This window comes from Leptinotarsa decemlineata, unplaced genomic scaffold (genome assembly GCF_025532065.1).
Source record: "Leptinotarsa decemlineata unplaced genomic scaffold, Ldec_3_MD MMD2_tig00000882_RagTag_RagTag, whole genome shotgun sequence".
NCBI lineage: Eukaryota > Metazoa > Arthropoda > Insecta > Coleoptera > Chrysomelidae > Leptinotarsa > Leptinotarsa decemlineata.
Genome location: NW_027412556.1, coordinates 9,530,577 through 9,550,334, shown reverse-complemented (window position 1 = coordinate 9,550,334; position 19,758 = coordinate 9,530,577). Strand labels below are relative to the sequence as shown.

General features: G+C 34.2%; 1 protein-coding gene across 1 annotated transcript in view; it reads right to left on the bottom strand.

Moving 5' to 3' along the window:
* CadN (neural cadherin) overlaps positions 1-19,758 on the bottom strand; it is a 796,050-nt gene that overhangs the window by 711,381 nt on the left and 64,911 nt on the right. The window contains 1 exon segment of the mRNA XM_074174961.1: positions 9,999-10,012. Coding sequence (XP_074031062.1) covers positions 9,999-10,012 — 14 coding nt within the window.

The following is a 19,758-nucleotide window of genomic DNA, read 5'->3' as shown; positions in this document are numbered from 1 at the left end:
AAAGGCGGCTCCACAATGGCAGACGAGATTTGCAATTAGGGTTCGATTTTATTCAAAACTGGTAAGTGGTGGTTTTCAGGCTCGGAAATTATGATTTGTTCGTCAATGCAAAAAACAATATGGCGGATCCAAGATGGCGGACGAAATTTGTAATCATGGTCTGATTTGAATCAAAATTAATAAATTGGGATTTTCAGGGTCGGAAATGAACATTTTTTTTTCGATGCAAAAAGCAAGATAGCGAATGATATTTGTAATTATGTTTCGATTCGATTCAAAAGTGGCATATGGAGTTTTACAAGTTTCTAGAATGTCTTAAAATAATTAATTAAATTGATAAAAAAAGGGTTTATGCGAATGCGCTTAACAAAAAATTATATATTATTTTCATGTGAAACGTAGGTTATTCTGTACGTAACAGAATCAAAATTTTACGGCGCAAAAATACCTATTTTGTAACCTTGGCAAGTTTTTCTGTTTCTTCTCATCACTTTTAAAAGCTTTTTATTGAATTTCATTCAATTCATTTTAGTCGTGCTGAAAATCTGTACCCAAAATCCCCACAATCCAATTTTGAATCGAATCGAACCATAATTACAAATTCCATCCGCCATCATGGAGCCACCAAATTGTTTTTTGCATTGACAAACAAATCATAATTTCCGATTTCGAAAACCAAATCGGACCCTGAAATAAATCGGACCATAATTGCAAATTTCGCCCGCCATTGTGGAGCCGCCATTTTGTTTTTTCCTTCAGAAAAATTCCATAATGCATTGACACCGAAGTTATGTCAAATTAGCTTGCAAATGAAGTAACATAATTTTCAATACGGAACAGTTTCTTTTCCCGCAAAAGGGCGCCAAAATAAAAAGTAAGGTAGCGAAAATTGACATTGCCGAATTTTTTATGGAATTACCTTTTTAATGATGTGTCACACTTACTACTTTCACTATTCAAATTGTTTGGGTGATAGTGGCCGAGGGATGGGGAAAAAGGAATGACAGTTTTTGAATTTTTTCAGAAAACTTGTGTTTTGAAGATATTCGGTCTGTTTCGTTTTCGGTGCCACACCCTGTACAAAAATCAGTGGCAAATCTGCTCTTGTCAGGATGGCAATTGAGCAATACTTCATAAGCAATTGAGAAGTTGTATAAAATATAATGAGATAATAATTGCGAGCAAATGAACGTAAAATAGATGTTTTTGAAATCTAAGAACCACTAGGACCAATTTTCTCGTCACACTGTTTCTCAATTTTCAATTGTAATTATTTTCATTCAGTGTTTTTGTAAAATATTTGAATGAACATCCTGAAGTGTATTCAAATTCAATAACAGGATACGTAATGATTATTTACGAATGTGTAATGTGCATTATAAAGAAAAAACTCTTATAAACGCTATACAGGGTGTTTATTTAACATGCGGCAAAAATTCAAGGGACTGTTCCTTGGACTATTCTAAGGATATTTTGTCCTTTGACGATTTTTGTTTACAGAGCGAAAAAGAATTTCGACAATAACAATTACCAAAAATTACATGTAATGTTCCTCAATCTACAAGAACTGTTCAAAATGACTACCCCCGTTCGGTGCAAGAATCCAATCTTATCCTCATCGACACCCGAACTCTTTCAAAAACACCAGGATCGTTTCTGATTGCGTTACTCCCAGCAGTTATCCGATTTCTCAAATCTTCCACATCTTCCACTGGAGTTGTTGATAGGTATCAACGAAATTGTTAGATTTTTTATTACCTGGTAGATCCAGTGTAGTACGCTACACTTTTATTCCGCCTACGTTATTAATTTTAAAATCCCCAAAATTGTTATTGTCGAAATTTTTTTCGCCCTGTATATTCGAAACAAAGCGCCACACAAAAATCATTAAGTGACAAAATATCTTTAGAATAGTACAAGGAATGAGTACCTTAATTTTCAGCCGCATGTTTAATAAACACCCTGTATATTCTTAGTTCTGTAGTATCTCTTAGTGCATTAAAATCCAAGGATCCGAGCATGGAGGATTATATCAAAAGTATGATTTTTATCCAATTTTACAAACAAAAAGGGTGTGATTTGACGGCACAAGATGGACAACATATTTTTTTTGGAAATTACGACTTCAAAACTCAAAATTTCAACTTCAATTTCGAAATTGAAATCGAGCGTGTAGGTAACAATAGAGGTACTTGGCTTGAATGAGTACCTGAATTCACAATTTACATTGCGAATATGCCAATTTGAAAACCAGTGAGTAAACTAAATCGATTTGATCATTTAACAGGTTACACCCGCAATGTTTATGCTTGTGATTTTCTAAGGATTCCAAATAATTGAGTTTGTAACCCTTTCTTGCATAGTGCAAAATTTCCGTATCGTTTAGATTCGGGAACGGAAAAGGTCGAAACCTTTTTTTTCCTAGTCTGGACTTTTCATGTTCAGCATACCGTTTTGAGAAATTTCGACCACATTGTCCCACATAAATACTATTACACTCCGGACACTCAAGATTATAACTCCAGATTTATCTAAACGGTATACTGAAAATGAAAGGTCCTTCAGACTAGGAAAAAAAAAAAAAAAAAATAAATCAACGTTTTCAAACCATTCTTTGGTATGCAACCACAAGTTCCCGAATCTAAACGATATGGAAACTTTGCACTATGCTATTATTTAGAATCTTTGGAAATTCACAAGCATAAACATTGCGGGTGCAACCTGTTGAATGATCAAATCGATTTAGTGCATCGGCATTTTAGAATCTTTGGAAATTCACAAGCATAAACATTGCGGGTGCAACCTGTTAAATGATCAAATCGATTTAGTACATCGGCATTGTAAATTATGAATTCAGGTACTCAATCAAGCCAACTACTTCTATTATTACCTACAGGGGTGCTATATAAAGGCTAATGTAATGAACCATTTTTAGTTTAATGTGTAAGTTTGAAGATGCCCTTATAGGACGAAACTGCAGTAACGTTAGTTACAAATAAAAGTGGTAAAAAACATAGAAAGTTTCAATTCTCTTTTCTTCATTATGATTTCCTACCACCTAGCGGCTACATCCATCAATTTAGTACATAAAGTCTAATTTAACATTTTATTGTTGGACGACCTAAATGATGATTATAGAATATTTCTTGCAAACAATTATAGACTTCAAAATATATCGAAAATAATTATAAAATGTTGAATCCATACGGGTCATAAAATTGAATCAATTCAACTGATACGACTTCCAAAACAATTTGTATGTGTTATATTATTAAGCGGATGATTATGAAAACAATACGCAAAATGGAATAATATAATCCTTATAAACGCCAAGCTTAGTCACGTAAATTGTGGACTCAGTTATACGGGAATATACTGTCTCTATTTATTAATAAAGTTTGGCATTAAATTCATTCGGAATAACTGGGTCGTGATGTAATTTGTGGTGGTTTCCTGGTCTCCCAATGAGATCCATTAATACGTGTAGCTTGCGTTCAAATCCAAACTTTGGTGGAAATGCGATGGGAAACACAATTTACTCATTAGAAATGGCGGAAACAAACTATTTGATACAAACATGCTAAATTAACCATGAAATGTATTTCGTTTAGACCGGGTGTACTAGATAGCGAGAAAATCACCGGATGATTAATAGGGTTTTTTTTAATTCAAATTATATGCCATCACAGGCATCGAAGCCGTGCTAGGAATCGTACGTTGGAAGCTAAGAGCTCGTTGATCCTCAGCTCATAGGAGTTGTCAATCGTAGGGGAGCGACAGCTTCCCTACGGAAAAACAGGTTTTGAATAGACAGACAGAAGTTACAAGTATACCTCCGAAAAGGTTTTCTAATTATTCATATTCTAGCATGTTGTTACAATTCATTTCCTGAATTGAATTTATTCGCCGCGCTTATAGTCTATGCTGTGATTGTTTTGTTGTCTGAACAGGTGTTAACAAATTTTAAATGTATGGAATTATAGAAAACTAGTTGTTGCCCCGCATAGAATTTGGTTTATCACATTAAGTTTCGACAGACCATTTTAAACAAATAGTTGCAATATTTTTTTATCAACCCAAAACTTCAGGTTCCCAACTTCAAAACTGACGAAATTCAATACAATATTTGAACCCATTTTTCCTCCTTGTGGTGGAAATGCCTGATTCTTTTTCTTGATATTTATTTGCGCTATAAAAATAACCTACCTGCATATTTCAAGATTCTAGGTTCAGTAGCTTCAGCTGTACGTTAATATAAGAGCGGACAACAGCTAGTAATTTACATTTTTACTAACTAAAAAAAAAAGTCAACTGCAGTAAGTAATAAATAGCTTCGAGAATCGACTTACTTATGTTACCCTCACGCGTCTGCCTGCGTTTCGGGTCGCGTTCTCAGCGATCGAGATCAATTGCTTAGACCGCCCCTCTACTCCAGTGCATCCTCCCTCGTCGTCTTACAGTAGACGCGACACGAAATGGCTTACTGCGTTGCTTCAAGTTAATATTATCGTGATAACTTTTGAACAATACGTCCAAATATAACAGACGGAATTCATCTATAATTAATACTTAAAACGACAATTGTATGCATTGTTATAAGAATTTAACAGATATTCTAAAATGTGCATTGTAAAAAAAGTATTGTATTTATGGTTGCATATAATGGCTTCCACATAAGATGTAGATATATGCTGACGGGGACTTTAATTCGGAACTATTTAAAATAATCAATCTTACGGTAGATTATCTGCATGTAACTCCAACGGTATAGGCATCGCACGCCAAGATAACTCTCTGGGAGCAAGAATTTTTCCAACTTATTCCATTAAATTATGACCAAAATTCACAAAGCCTTAGTAAATTGTAGCCTATATGTTATTCTGATGTATAAGCTGTACTTATGTAAAGTTTCTTCTAAATCCGTTCAGTCGTTTAGGCGTGAAAGAACCACAAACATGCATGTATGCATACATATATCCTCACAAACTTTTACATTTATATTAGTATAGATAGATGTTAGTTACAATTAACGAAAATACTAAAAATTACCGTATCGAAAGTCACTATTACCTGATGAATGTCTGGATTTTTATGAGTTTAAAACAAAACACGACCTCCGAAGCTATCGAGGACAGATGTCCTTTATTTATAGCGAACAAAAAATATCATGAGAAGAATAAACAATGTAAATGAAGAATACGGAGCTGAGCAGAAAGCAAAAACAATGCAACGTAAACAATGTAGATCAAAGAGTTCACATGCTTTGATTTCGACGACTGCCTGGCAGTTACGATTTTATTTGAGAATTGAGGATAATAACAACTTGATCAATACTCATTCAGAAAAAAAGATATTTATTAAAAAGAAAAACATGACTGGGTGAAAGAAAAACATACTTTATAGCGGAAAATGTACTGTGAGAAATATAAAAAAAAGATAATTGCATTTTTATTAGCTGGCACAAATTCAGATATATCTGTTGAAATATGTTGAAATATAAAACAATATACTTCTCATTCAATTCAAGAATGAAAAAGATACCGAAATACTATGAAATACGAATATTCCTCGAGTAGAAAAGTTAAAAAAACATAAAATTCTCCAGTGAAGTCATTGAAAGCTTTACTCCGAAGATTTTCCAGAATATTTTCCAACTGGATAACGTAGGAAAATACTGAAGTCGTTCCTATCAGACAGATGTGAAGTAGAGCATATTTTCTGCGATATAGTTATGTATCTCACAAGTACGGAAACTAATAAGTACACCGACTCAGCTTTTAGATAGATAATTTATATCAGCATATCAACAGAAGACATCCAGGGTTTCATTAAAAAGTTTTCGATAGCCCAGCAACATCTAAATTGGTAGCAAATTGCCAAAAACGACTCTCCTCGAGAGTAAAACTTAACAGTTTGTCTCTGGTCTGGATTTCTCGCTATACTGGCCTGGAAGGCAATGAGGCTGCTGACTCCCTTGCAAAGGAGGGTGCTGCAAGCAGCTTCATCGGACCAGAACCTGTCATTGGTATATAATTAGGTTTTTGCCCAACAAAGATTGAACACCTGGATGGCAGAAAGATTCATGGACTTCTGGCAGAATCTTTCAGGATTGGCTCACTCCAAGGTGTTTATTCACCCTCCGAAGCTTGATACCAAACAGTCGTTGGACTAGGGATGAACTACGATGTCTAACAGGCCTTCTCACAGGTCACTGTTATTTGAATCATCATATGCAGAGACTCGGACTGTTAAGAAGCTGGGTTCATTAGGTCAAGTGTGAATAAGTGTGAGCCACAATAAACCCTAGCGGGTTGCGGTGGAGGGTCGAATAGACCCACTCATTTTGGACCTAACCTATCCTATGACCCAGCACTTCTTTTAAAGGTAAATTTTCCATAACTTATTGTAGATAATATTTCAGTTTATCCATTGAAAACATATATTTTTAATCAATGAGAATCTCTCACAATTGATTTATTTTCGACAAATTTAATTCTAATCTGTGAATAATAGTGTGATGAAACAATGAGTACGTATGAAATCAATGTACAATGTAATCCATATTAATTGTTCCACTGTTGCTTATCATATCATTAATAGAATATTACCGTAGTTTTATCCCAACACCAAACCGTTATTTTAACACCTTGACACATGTTTCATCTCAACACCAAACCGTTATTTTCAACACCTCGACACATGTTTCAATCACCAAGTGATCATCTTCAAGAGGAATAATAAACTGAGACTGAAGATGATCACTAGGTGATCGAAACACGTGTCGAGGTGTTATAAATATTGGTTTGGTTTGGGCAATGTTGGTTTGAGGCAATTCATAATCCGTATCAGTAACTTCAGTTTGAAAAATGTTGATGTTTTAGGAAAAAAACTAACTCCATATCAAAAATTCTTAGCTGAATAACGTCCAGTATGAATATTTTCGGAAAGTTGCGAGTCTAAAAAACTGTTTGAAAGTAATGTCTCCATTTAAATGACAATATATATCTGTTGACCCTTCCAAGCTAGCAATACTAAAATTACAAATTTTGAGCCGCCCCATATGACCACTGGGTAAAAGTCTTATGTTTAATGAATGATCAAATGGATAATATACATCTCTTATACATTGCCAACTCTTCTGGAATATCATCATTAATATATCTGCCAGGAACTAATTGATTCATGACACATAGATAGACAGATAATGAATGTATCTCTGTAGGTTGTTTTTATATGAGACATGTCAAAAGAGGTGCAGCAGATTGAACAATTTTGAATCCAAAATTTATAAACGAGAAAATTATATGTTATACATTTCTATTCGAATTAGGTATTTTTTCAATATCTGTTCAAAAGTTTTAAGGTTGGTTCCTTATTTATTTTTGTCGCTGGTTATCCCTTTCCTAATATAATTTCCCAATACAGAAAGAAATAGAATTGTTGAAATTCCACGATCATCCTTTCCGTTGTGTTATCAAACTTTCCCGAGTCGGCACGTGGACTAGAGAGAGACGAACAGTAAGGATATCGAGTATCGATCTCGACGATATCGATAGTTCATCAGGCCAGGAGCATGTTCCGTAGTTTCAAATGTATTGTACTGAATGCAGTGTGTATGTAGTATATCTAATATCAACTTTAGATATAGTTTCAGAAAATCCACACAGATAGCCCTTAATTCCTTGGATCAGCCCTCATCAGTAGAAAATACAGGAAAGGAAAAAGGTATTTTCGGAAAAAAAGTTTCGGTAACTCAGGGTAGCTTCATATTATTTATCAAAATGTGTTCCGCATTTTCACCAATTTGAGAAAACCAAATAAAAAAAATTTGTAGCCGAATGATATTCATTCAATTAATGTACGACATTTTGCTATATAATTTTATGAATGAGCTTTAAAGATAAAGAAATAGACAAACTTCTCAATGCTCTACAAAACTTATTGTCTCTTTACTGTATACGTCATTTGAAAATAAATGCTGCTTAAACAAGTAACACAATAAAATAAAAAAGTTCATCCCAAAAAACTATCTGGGTCACTAGTAAACGTACGGGTCTGACCCCTCTGGACCTGTACGTTAAGTAGGTTGCATTATTAGCCATGGTACAGTTGCGCACGGGTGGTTTAAACCTCTGCTGCAGGCAACCAGTGATGGAATTGAACCCAGGATTGTGTTTAATAAACCCTACAAAATACAAAGTAAGCGGAACACAGAATCAGATGCTATAAATGCATTACGCATATATACAGACGGCTCAAAAACCAAAGAAGGCTCAGGATGTGGAGTGTACTTCACTAAGTACAGATCACTAAGCCTAAGGATTAAGTGGGGAATGGGGGAAATACCAGCGTGTTCCAAACAGAACTGGCTGGTATCTCAATCGCCAAAAATGACCAGGAAAGGAATCTCTGGCAAAAACATAACAATCTGCATTGACAGCAGACAAGCCCTATTAGCCTTGAACAGACAACATATAACCTCAGGGCTAGTACTAGAGTGTCACCAAAGCCTCGGTAGATAATAACATCATACTGAGGTGGGTTAAGGGGCACGACAGGAGTAAAGGTAATCGCATTGCCAACTCTTTAGCCAAGGCAGCGGCTGGACTAAGAATTTCAGGATCTAGTGGCACCTACGGCCTCATGACTTCGGCAATTGCGGAACTAGCCAAATGTTACATCCATGCTCAATCCTTAAAGAGATAGGATGGAGTCAAAGGATGCAATCAATATCTGGCGATAACCAGGAAAAATCTACGCTTAACAGTAGGGTTTCTGACTCACCACTGAAATAGAAATAGAAATAGTTTTATTCATCACTAAAATTTTCACACATACATAATTACAAGACTAAATACGTGAGAAATCTTATTGGACTAGTCAAAAGTGAAACGATAAAAGCAAAACAAAAATGTTTGATCTTGAACAAACTTAAAAGAGAAGACTACATGTATAAAATATACTAAGTCATTTATCTAAGCACTAAAAGCAAGAAATTCATCCATACTGTAGAAGCAGTTATCCAACAAGAAATCATATAGTTCATTCCTCATTACAGTTCTACTTTTATAGATCCCTATAAAAGTTGTTATTTTATTGAAACATTTAATACCCAAGTATTTTGGGGAATTTTGACACACACTCAAGCGAGAGTAGGGGTGGTATAAAGTATGTTCACCCCGAGTAGCGTAATTATGTATATCAGAGTTTTTTGGATATAGGTGGTTATTATCATAGATAAATAACACTAGCTGTAATATGTATAAGCACGGCAATGGTAGGATGTTGAATTTTTTAAACAGTGGTTTACAAGAGTCCAGTGGACGAGACTTGTCCATACAGCGAATGACTCTTTTCTGAACCTTAAAAATGCGATCAGTATATGCAGAGTTACCCCAGAAGATCAATCCATACTGTATTCTTGATTGTACCAGTCCATGATACATGAGTTTTATAGCTTCTGTAGAGACGGTGTCTCGCAGATTCCGAATTGTATAGTTTGCACTGCCAACCTTTACACATAAACTGTCGATATGTGCCTCCCATGTTAGCTTTTGATCCAGGAGTATTCCTAAAAATCTAGCTACCTGGCAGTATTCCAGAGTTTCACCACACATATTGATGTTGTTCAATAGATCTGGATTCGAAGTACCGTTCTTAGGTGAAAAATTGATAAACATAGTTTTCTTTATATTGCAGACAAGGTCATTGTCGCTACAGTATTTACTGAATTCATCACATGCATAATTACCCAAGTTTACCAGAATTCCCAAGGTTTTATGGGCTAAGAGTATATTTGTGTCATCAGCATAAAGTATCATTCTATTTGGTGTGGTACAGGTATCGTAGATGTCATTTGTAAATATTATAAAAAGAGTTGGTCCCAACATAGACCCCTGGGGCTAACTCAGCACTCTTACAGTCAGATTTGCTATTACTTATTACTGTCACTTGAGAACGATTTGTCAAATATAATACTATCCAATCATGTGGTATACAACGAATTCCTATGCTGTATAATTTACGAAAAAGTAAGTTGTGGTTAACCATATCAAATGCACGAGTTAAATCATAGAATATACCTAGCACATTCTTCTTGTTATTAAGCTGTTCATAGATAAAATCCAGAGCTTGTTCAATAGCCGTTGAAGTTGATTTAGCTTTCCTGAATCCGTTTTGGTTATTGGAGATGATTTTGTAATGTTCAAGGTAGGGGATCAGCCGGACAGTAACGTAGTAACTAGTTCTAGTAAACGTAGAATATGTTAATATACTCTACTTTTCGTAACAATATCAACCGTTCATTCAACAAGCATATGATATCTATCCATAAAACTGAGTTGAAAAACTGTTTTATTATGTAGTTTGATGATGTTATATTTCATTTTACTTCATTTGATGAAGTGAGTGATCATTGGGTCCGAGAATCATGTGCCTTGAACAGGCGCAATGAGCCAAGCATGACAGAATGATCTTGAGAGTAGTGAGGGCGCCATTCCACCATCATTAACATTATTATTATCATGAGGATCTTGCATGGGAATATCATTTAAATGAAGGGGACTACTTTCAGGAGGTATTAGTTTTTGGAGAAAAACACACTGTCAAGAAATCATTGGAGAAAAAAGAATGATAAAGTCTCGCCAATATTCGATTTAGGATATTTTCAATCCTGCTATATTTCTATATAATGAATATTTCAAATGAAAAATTGCATACACCTACTGCCTGCCAGGAATGCATATGTAAACGAAGCTATCAAATGGATGCATTAGCATAGACAATTTATTCCCGTTTCAGAACGAATAAACTACAATAACGTCAAGGCTGATCATATCCCTAGTCTCGTGCGGAGAAGTTCAAACTCTAATACCACTACAGACTGCAAACATATTTCCTCTATTTTTATCGTCTACAAAAATAAGGAAGTCAAGAGAACTGTCGACGTATTTTACAAAGTTATGTAATAAAAACTATACGTTATCGATCTTGGTGGCTGGCCAAAAGACTGTGTTCACAACTGCAATTTTAAAAAAACTTTCTGGTTTGACATTCGGTGGAATCTACATTCAGGTGTAAAATATAAAATTTCACTCTAAAAACTATCGAATCAAATAATAGTTATATATACTTTTGTATCAACTGAACTACTGTTTTGCATTCAGTATTTAATAGTGAAAAAACACGACTAATATCAAACAGATCTGAATTTATATCATAAATGAACTCAAGAGGAACGTTTGTATATTTGCATAAATAAATATGGGTTTTTGGTTTTCATTCAAGATTGTTTTCAAGGAAAAAACACAAGCACTACAGAAAAATCCTTAAGGCGCTCTTCAGACTATCAAACTTGCAGGTGATGTTCGCGTCTCCTACCAGGCGGATGGCTCTTTCCTGGATGGAATCCAGCAACTTCATAATCCAGTCAATTAAGCTTAAAATAGGTAAGAATCTCGGAATTCGAGATACCCAGCTGTAAGTCTGTAAATACTTGTATATTGACACCCTAAAAGTTGTCTCAAAACCTACATATGGTAGGGTGTAAGCAACTATAAAATTTCAAGGTCAAAGGTCATAAAAATCGGTTTTTTGCGCTTTTTTTGGAAATATCTCATTTCCTATGGGTTTTTTGCTATTTGTATTCATTATCAATATTGTAGAATACAAAATTCTCTACAAATTTTGTTTGAAAAAATTTTTTATACGGTGAACCGTTTTCGAGATAGAGGGCGGAGAGCGCGCGGTCACAGCATCACTTCAGGTCAGCTGGTGCCTCCGGTCGAAAACGCGCCATATATAGTTGATGAACTATCGATAAATCAATGATTATAAATATTTGTCAATTTTTAATAACTATTATATTATATTTTATCATTTTCTTCATACATTAAATCTATATCTATCTATATGGTTGTACCAGTTACTCAAGAAAAATTCTTATCAAATCGAAATAACAAAGATAAGTTCATTAATATGTTAATTGAAAAATTACAAGCTGCAAATATCACTACTAAACAAGCCAAAGATGATGCGGATGTTCTTATTGTTGAAACTGCAATTGAAGAATCAAAGTCTAAAAAAACTGCAGTTATAATAGGACAAGATATTGATTTACTTGTCATTTTAATTGGGCGTACACTGTCTAACGAACAAGAAATTTTCTTCAAAAAAGTTGGGAAAGATAATGTAAAAACGGAGATATACTCGACTAAAAGTTTTGATAATTATCCTCATTCTAAAAAACATATTTTATTTCTGCACGCATTAAGTGGCTGTGAGACACAACTTCTGCGCTTTTTAAAAAGGGAAAAAAATCATTTTTAAAAGTTTTTGAGAAACTGACAAATTTGGATGAACTAGCTGCAGCATTTGAGGAAGAAAATTGTTCGGCCCAGAGATTATTAGAGAGTGGAACTCAAACCTTATTGGCAGTCTATGATGCTCCTAAATCTGTGAAAAGTCTCGATCATCTTCGTTATATGCATTACGTCAAGTCTACAAAACTTAATAAACCTGTGCAGCTTTCAAATATTCCACCAACAAGTGCAGCTGCTCATCAACATTTCAACCGTGTATATTATCAAGTTCAAACTTGGTTAGGACATGATTTGGAACCCCAGGTATGGGTTTGGGCAATGCGAAACGATTTTCTGGAGCCTATCATGAAAATTTTACCACCTGCTCCACCTGCTAAATACAATTTTCTGCAACTGCAAGAGTGGTTGTGGTTCGCGATGCGGATGCAGGAAAGCGGGCTTGCAATGCTCTTTAGCTTGTGGCCAATGTAATGGGCAAGCGTGTCTCAATGCTCTACCATATCAGAGCGACATTAACGAAGATGGAACCTTTGACCCCGAAATCATGGAAGAACTTGAGACAAATGTCGTTGAAGACGATAATGAAGACCAGTTTGAAATTTACCAGCAGCCAGAAAACGACGATGAAGAGGAAGAAGAAGATTAAAATTATAAATTGCAGTTTTTGTACCCTTTATTCCATTTCTTTACTTTCAATGAAAATAAATGTATTCAATGATATTTTTTAATAAAAAGATTAATTCATAATTTATTTGTTTTTTTTTCATCATGTAAGAAGTTATAAATATTAATTAGGTTAAAATTCAAATATAATTCCTATATTTTCATTAACAATTCTGCAATTACATGAGCAGGTAAGTGTTGTTAAATAAATTAATACTGAATAAAAAGTGGATAAGTTAGGAAAAAAATGATAAAATATAATATAATAGTTAATAAAAATTGACAAATATTTATAATCATTGATTTATCGATAGTTCATCAACTATATATGGCGCGTTTTCGACCGGAGGCACCGGTTGACCTGAAGTGATGCTGTGACCGCGTGCTCTCCGCCCTCTATCTCGAAAACGGTTCACCGTATGAAAATTTTTTTCAAACAAAATTTGTAGAGAATTTTGTATGCTACAATATTGATAATAAATACAAATAGCAAAAAACCCATAGGAAATGAGATATTTCCAAAAAAGCGCAGAAAAGCGATTTTTGTGACCTTTGACCTTGAAATTTAATAGTTGCTCACACCCTACTATATGTAGGTTTTGAGACAACTTTTAGGGTGTCAATATACAAGTATTTACAGACTTACAGCTGGGTATCTCGAATTCCGAGGTGAACTTACTATAATGACTGGACTATCAGGGTATGTTTGGGGACGGAGCTCCATACATGAGACCGATATTTCAAAGAAGGACAGATCTGAGCTTTATAAAGCATCAAAAGTTGCTGAGGTGTGTACAGTTTTCTGGTTCGGAACAGTGTTCCAAGCTTTGAGAAGCAGCCCTTGCAATTCCAAGACATATTGGTGTCCATTTTAACCCCAACAAAGTAATCGAAGCAGAAAGCAGAATTGTCTGATCTGATTATATCCGGTTCGGAGACATTTATCTTTTTTGAAAAAACCGATGCCTGTGTTTTCGTGGCATTGAATTGAACCTGGTTACTTTCATCCCAATTCGAAATTACTTCTAGATCCTCATTAAGATATGCAACCTCCTGCTGCCGGTGAAGATGTGCACCTGTAACCGATGTCCTGGAATCCAAATTGTCATCAGCAAAGCAATATATTGGGTTGAAGACATGGATATGGATCCCTGGGGAACACCAGCGTTGATTATAAAAGTATTCGTATAACACTATTATTCCTCAATGCTCGATCCATGAAAAACAAAATACAAGAATTGGAAATAATCATAGCTGATATAAAAGCAGATATTGTCATAAGTGAAACTTGGATCAAAGATGAAGAAAAGAAGAACTACAACTTCCCAGGTTTTTCTGCAGAATTTTCGTGTCGTAAGCAACGTAGAGGTGAAGTTGGAATTTGTATTAGAAATCATATACAGTATGAACTAATAAAAACGTCAAGCTTAGATATATCATTTGTCGCTATAAAACTAAAATCACCCAATATTACTATTTGTGGAGTTTACCGATCTGAAAAAACTAAAATTAATGACTTTCTGACTTTTATGAATATAGAATTTCAAAATTTCAATTAGAACAATAACAATGTTTATGTATTTGGCGATTTTAACATTGATAACCTCAAGAAAAATTCTGCAGTCAAGAAACTTAATGAATTATGTTGTGTAAATAATTTTATCATACGTAAGAGTAAGATTCCAACTCGAGAAACTGATAGAACAAAAACACTTCCAGGTTACGTCTTAACAAATTCTGAACAAAGTATCAGTATTTCAATAATTAATTCGAATATGAGTGACCACCATCTACAAATTATTGAAACATTTCCTATAAATCGCAAGAAAATAAAATATAGAATTGAAAGTGTACATAGACTAGCAAGAGATAAATTTCACTATAAGAAGAAAAATGGTCCACAAAATGAGTATTTCATTGAAATGTATAACTTCTTTTAACTAACAACAAGTTAGTTAAAAAAACTATTAAAGACGCAAAAACAAAATTTTACGACAAAGAATTTGACAATGCAACTCCCAAATCTATGTGGAAATCCATTAATAAACTTTTATATAATAAAAACAATGAATCTAAAATCGTAGAAGCAATTATCACTGAAGATGGTAAAAAGATAGAAGATCCCGACTAGATATCCGAACTATTTTGTGATCATTTCACCTGTATTGCAAAAAAATTGTATGCTTGTATCCGTCCAGTCTTGGCTGAATTTTCTGAATTTAATGTTTCCTTGTCAATGTTCCTGAAACCTACAAATTAGGAAGAAATTGAAGATATTATTTCAAACCTTGATATAAATAAATCATCTGGATATAATATCTCGGTATACGCCATTAAATATGTAAGATCAGAATTGGCCCCAATTATGAAGAAAATAATCAACGAATCCTTTGAATCTGGTATCTTCCCTACTAACTGTAAAACTGCATGTATTTCTCCTATATTCAAATCCGGTAGCAAAAGTGATATGAATAATTATAAGGCCATTTTGGTTCTCCCTGTATTTTCAAAAATTAGCGAGAAGGTCATGAATAATAGGTTGATAGATTATTTAGAGAAAATGAATTATTTATATTCAGGTCAATATGGCTTTCGCAGATCGAGTGATACTGAGTCTGCAGTAATGGATGTCATTTCTAATATTCAACAACAATTAGATAGAGATATGAAATGTGGTCTATTATCTCTCGATTTGCGAGAGGCATTTGACACAGTCAATCATAACATTTCATTAAAAAAATTGAATAGTATTGGTATTCGAGGAATTATTCATAGATGGTTTGAAAATTATTTATCTAACAGAAAACAGTTTGTGTGTCTAAGGAAAAATGCCAGTTCATTGAAAACTATCACCTGTGGTGTTCCACAAGGGTCTATTTTGGGTCCAGTTTTATTTTCGATTTATATAAATTCTGTTTCAAAATTATTGTTGAAAGGAAATATTAAGTTATACGCTTTATTTTTCTAGTGATACTAAAGAAGTTTACAATAACATGAAAAATGACATTATATTGCTAACCTCTTGGTTGAATTATCATAAATTAAGTTTGAATTATGGAAAGTCTTCTTCAATGTTGATAACTAAGAACAAAATCACAAACAAAGAGAATTTCATTGTTAACTACAAAATGATTTATATTGTCAAAACACAAAATTTTCAAGACTATACATTGATGAAAGTCTCTGTTGGAATACTCATATTGAGATGTTAAAAAAGAAAATTGGACCAATTTCAGGAATATTATTCAGGATTAGAAATTTTATTCAATTAAAATATCTCAAATGTTTTCTGTTTGGTATATTCAAATCTACAATATTTAATTTCAATTTGAGGAACAGCTAATTTATCAACAATAAATCCTCTCAAGAGACTGCAAAATAAAATAATAAAATGTATATTCAAATTACCATATCATGAACCTACGTCAAATTTATATATATCACGTGATCTATTAGATATTCAGTCTATTTTTCAATTGAAAATTTGTTGTTTCATTCATTCTGCTATAAAAAATCACAAACATTCAAATTTGGAATTCAATCAAATAAATACCATCCATGACTATAATACAAGACAAGCCAAAATTTGGGGAGAAATAAATATTTCATTTAGGAGTTAAAATATATAATAATCTTCCATAGAAACTGAAAATGAATCGAAAAACAAAATTCAAATCAGAATTGAAAAAGTTTCTGCTTTCTTCCTCTAATTGAAATTCTGATCTCCATATTACATTTTTTGTTTTTAATTACCATTATAATTTAAAAATGTATGTGTGTGTATATGCAAATATGTATGTATATATGTATATTTGTGTTTGTATTTATGTATTTATGTGATGTATACTTAACTGATATTTAATATTGAAATAATTTATTTAATCATTATTTCAAATTTTATCCCTGTTATAAACATTCTTGTTTCTTGAGATCAATAAAGATTATTATCATTTTTATTATCGGTCGGTCGGTAGCCAAGCGGTTCGGCGTGGGTGATTTGTTCACTCACTCGAATTGACTGCCGTGTTGGTCGGTGGTTCAAGCCCTAGTCTGAACGATCGATCTTCACTTGCTATCGTCCAATCCGTGTTAGGAATCACACGTTAAAAGGTAAGACCTCGTTAATCCTTAGCTCACACAAGTTTCGACTTCTGAGGGTTGTCGTTCGTAGGGGTGCGACAGTTGGTTAACGGAAAAACAGATTTTAAACAGAAACAGATTATTATCCATCGATGGTCGCTTGCAGGGAACGTTCTTTTAGAAATCTGGAGAGCCATACACAAAAATGACTCGACAAGCTATAACATCGAAGTTTGGCCAGCAAACCCTCATGTCACACAAAGGCATTAGAAATATCAAGGGCATCAGCTCTTGACTCTCCATGCTTTTCGAAGGTCGCCTGTTGATCTTTGCTTCAGACAGCCATATTGCTAATATGGCTGATTATGATGATGATTCAAGGATATGATATGATATCACTGATAGAAAAGCGACTGGTCTATAGTTATTTGAACGATTTTTCTTGCCCTTTTCAGGAATAAGCTGAACGCGAGCAATCTTCCAACAAGAAAGAAAAACCTCTTCCTTGTAAGACAGGTTGAAGAGTCTGCACTTCTTAAGTACGATAACGGGCACTTCATCAGGACCAGACGCCTTGTTGATATTAAGTTGTTTCAAAATTCGCCTCGTAGACAAATAACATTGTTTGAATGAATTCTAGAATCATAATATCAAGTTCAAATTCATTATAAAGTATACGTGCAAGTACAAAAATCATCTCTATAGATCATGTGAAATCATCAACGAAAATATAAAAATCGATGTTTTGTAAATCGTACCTTCCACAGTGGACGGTAGAATTAGCAAAGACAAAAACAGCGAATAAACTAAACACAATATCAGTTTCCTTCCGTTCATTATAACTAATCCGATGCCCGTAGTACCGTCGAATCCTTCGATACTACAGCACTAATCGCGCTGGATGAGGATCTCAGCCTAAAAGCGGTTGAAGGTCCCCGGCAACTCAGGCGGATCACGTGGTAAGAGCCTACTGGTTGTATCAGTCTACTGTGTTTGTACCTTGTTGTCGTTTGCAAATAATTAATCGTTGATATGTCGCTAGATATGCTATCTGTAATTATCATGTCATCTTCAGTTTCAATGATGAATTTATACGATTTTTGACTCGTGTAGTTGCGCTATAAGTACCAAATTAACATACACAATAACAGAGATTCGTGTCACATTGTAAGCAATTTTGTTATCCTTAGTCAGAGATGCAATCTTCATATCCTAGAGCACAATAATTATATTTGTTTAACAAACGTAAATTAGCATAAATAACGATGAAAATACACAGGCTGATGAAGGCAACAACTGAGCTCATTACTTTGTCATTAAATACCAATAAAGTGGATGTGCTGACCCAGAGCAGACATGCCACTGTATAATTAATGTTGTTTTTAATCGAATTATTTCCTTTTCTTCATTGAATTTATAATGTATTTCTTGAATCAAGAAACGGGTTGACTGATGATGACATTTTATTCCGTGAGAAATGAAAACTTCCCTGGATTTTTAATAAATTGTAGCTCCTTGACACGCCAGTTTTGGGTTATAATATCTTAGGTATGGAAAAACACACGGATAGATCGATTTATATTGGGGAAAAATATTTTCTTTTCCTACCTGCAGAGCCATCACTTCACCGCTCGAGCGGAGGAGTAATCGAGGGAAATTTTCAAAACAATGATGTACAATTATTCGAATGGGTATGAACCATAATCTTTTTTGAGGTGAATTGACTTCTTTCTCATCTCAATAGACGCTATGAATATGCACTTGCAACTTTCATACGATGTTAAAGATTCTGCTGAAACTATTCTCGAACATTCTGGAGTCCACATTCAAGTGGAGCAGGTCGAGTTGTATGAATTTCGCTTTTCGAATGCCTCCATGGAAAAAATCTAGAGGACATAAATCTGGTTATAGTGGAGGCCACTGAATGAAACTTTATTCCGTATTATTTATTTCGCCGTGTGTGCTCTAGACTATGTGCCATCTTCAACTGTTTGGTAACTCAGTTTGACTTCCCGTTTTGTTGTACTATCTAGTGAAGCTGAAGAACGAACACTCCAAGAAAGGACCCTTTCAGGAGCAGGAATTTGTGCGAGGAATTCGATGAGTTCGCTTTATGCCACAATTATTACAGTCCATTCTTGTTTCATTTTTGTTATTTTTTCGAGTATTCGAATATGCGACACAAAAAACCATATCGACAATTATAGCGACTTACTGTATGTACCATTTAATGAAAAAAAGCGTCATCACCGAAACAAATGTTGAAATAAGTGACGGTGCTGCAGGTAGGAAAACAAAATGTTCCTCTCTAATCTAAAATTGACCTGCCCGAGTGTTTTTCCACATCTGTACAATATTATTACCCGAAATCGAAATGTAGTGTTTTAGTTGGGCCACCCTGTATTATTTCGAAAAGGCATTTTCAGGACACTACCATTTAAAAAACACACCTGTATTTCTTCCGATTTCACATTTTGGCATCAACACGTTTAATCATAACACGTTATTCATTGAACTACCTTTTGAGAATCTTCGATGAATTTGAAAAATTGTCACGAACGATAAATATATAACGCAAAAAGGATATATCTAATAATTCAGACTGGAACGGTCCAGCTAAAGTCCTTCATGAATTTCAACGAATGAGATTTCCTCGAGAAAAGGACTTATTGTGAAAACAAAATCCATACAAATC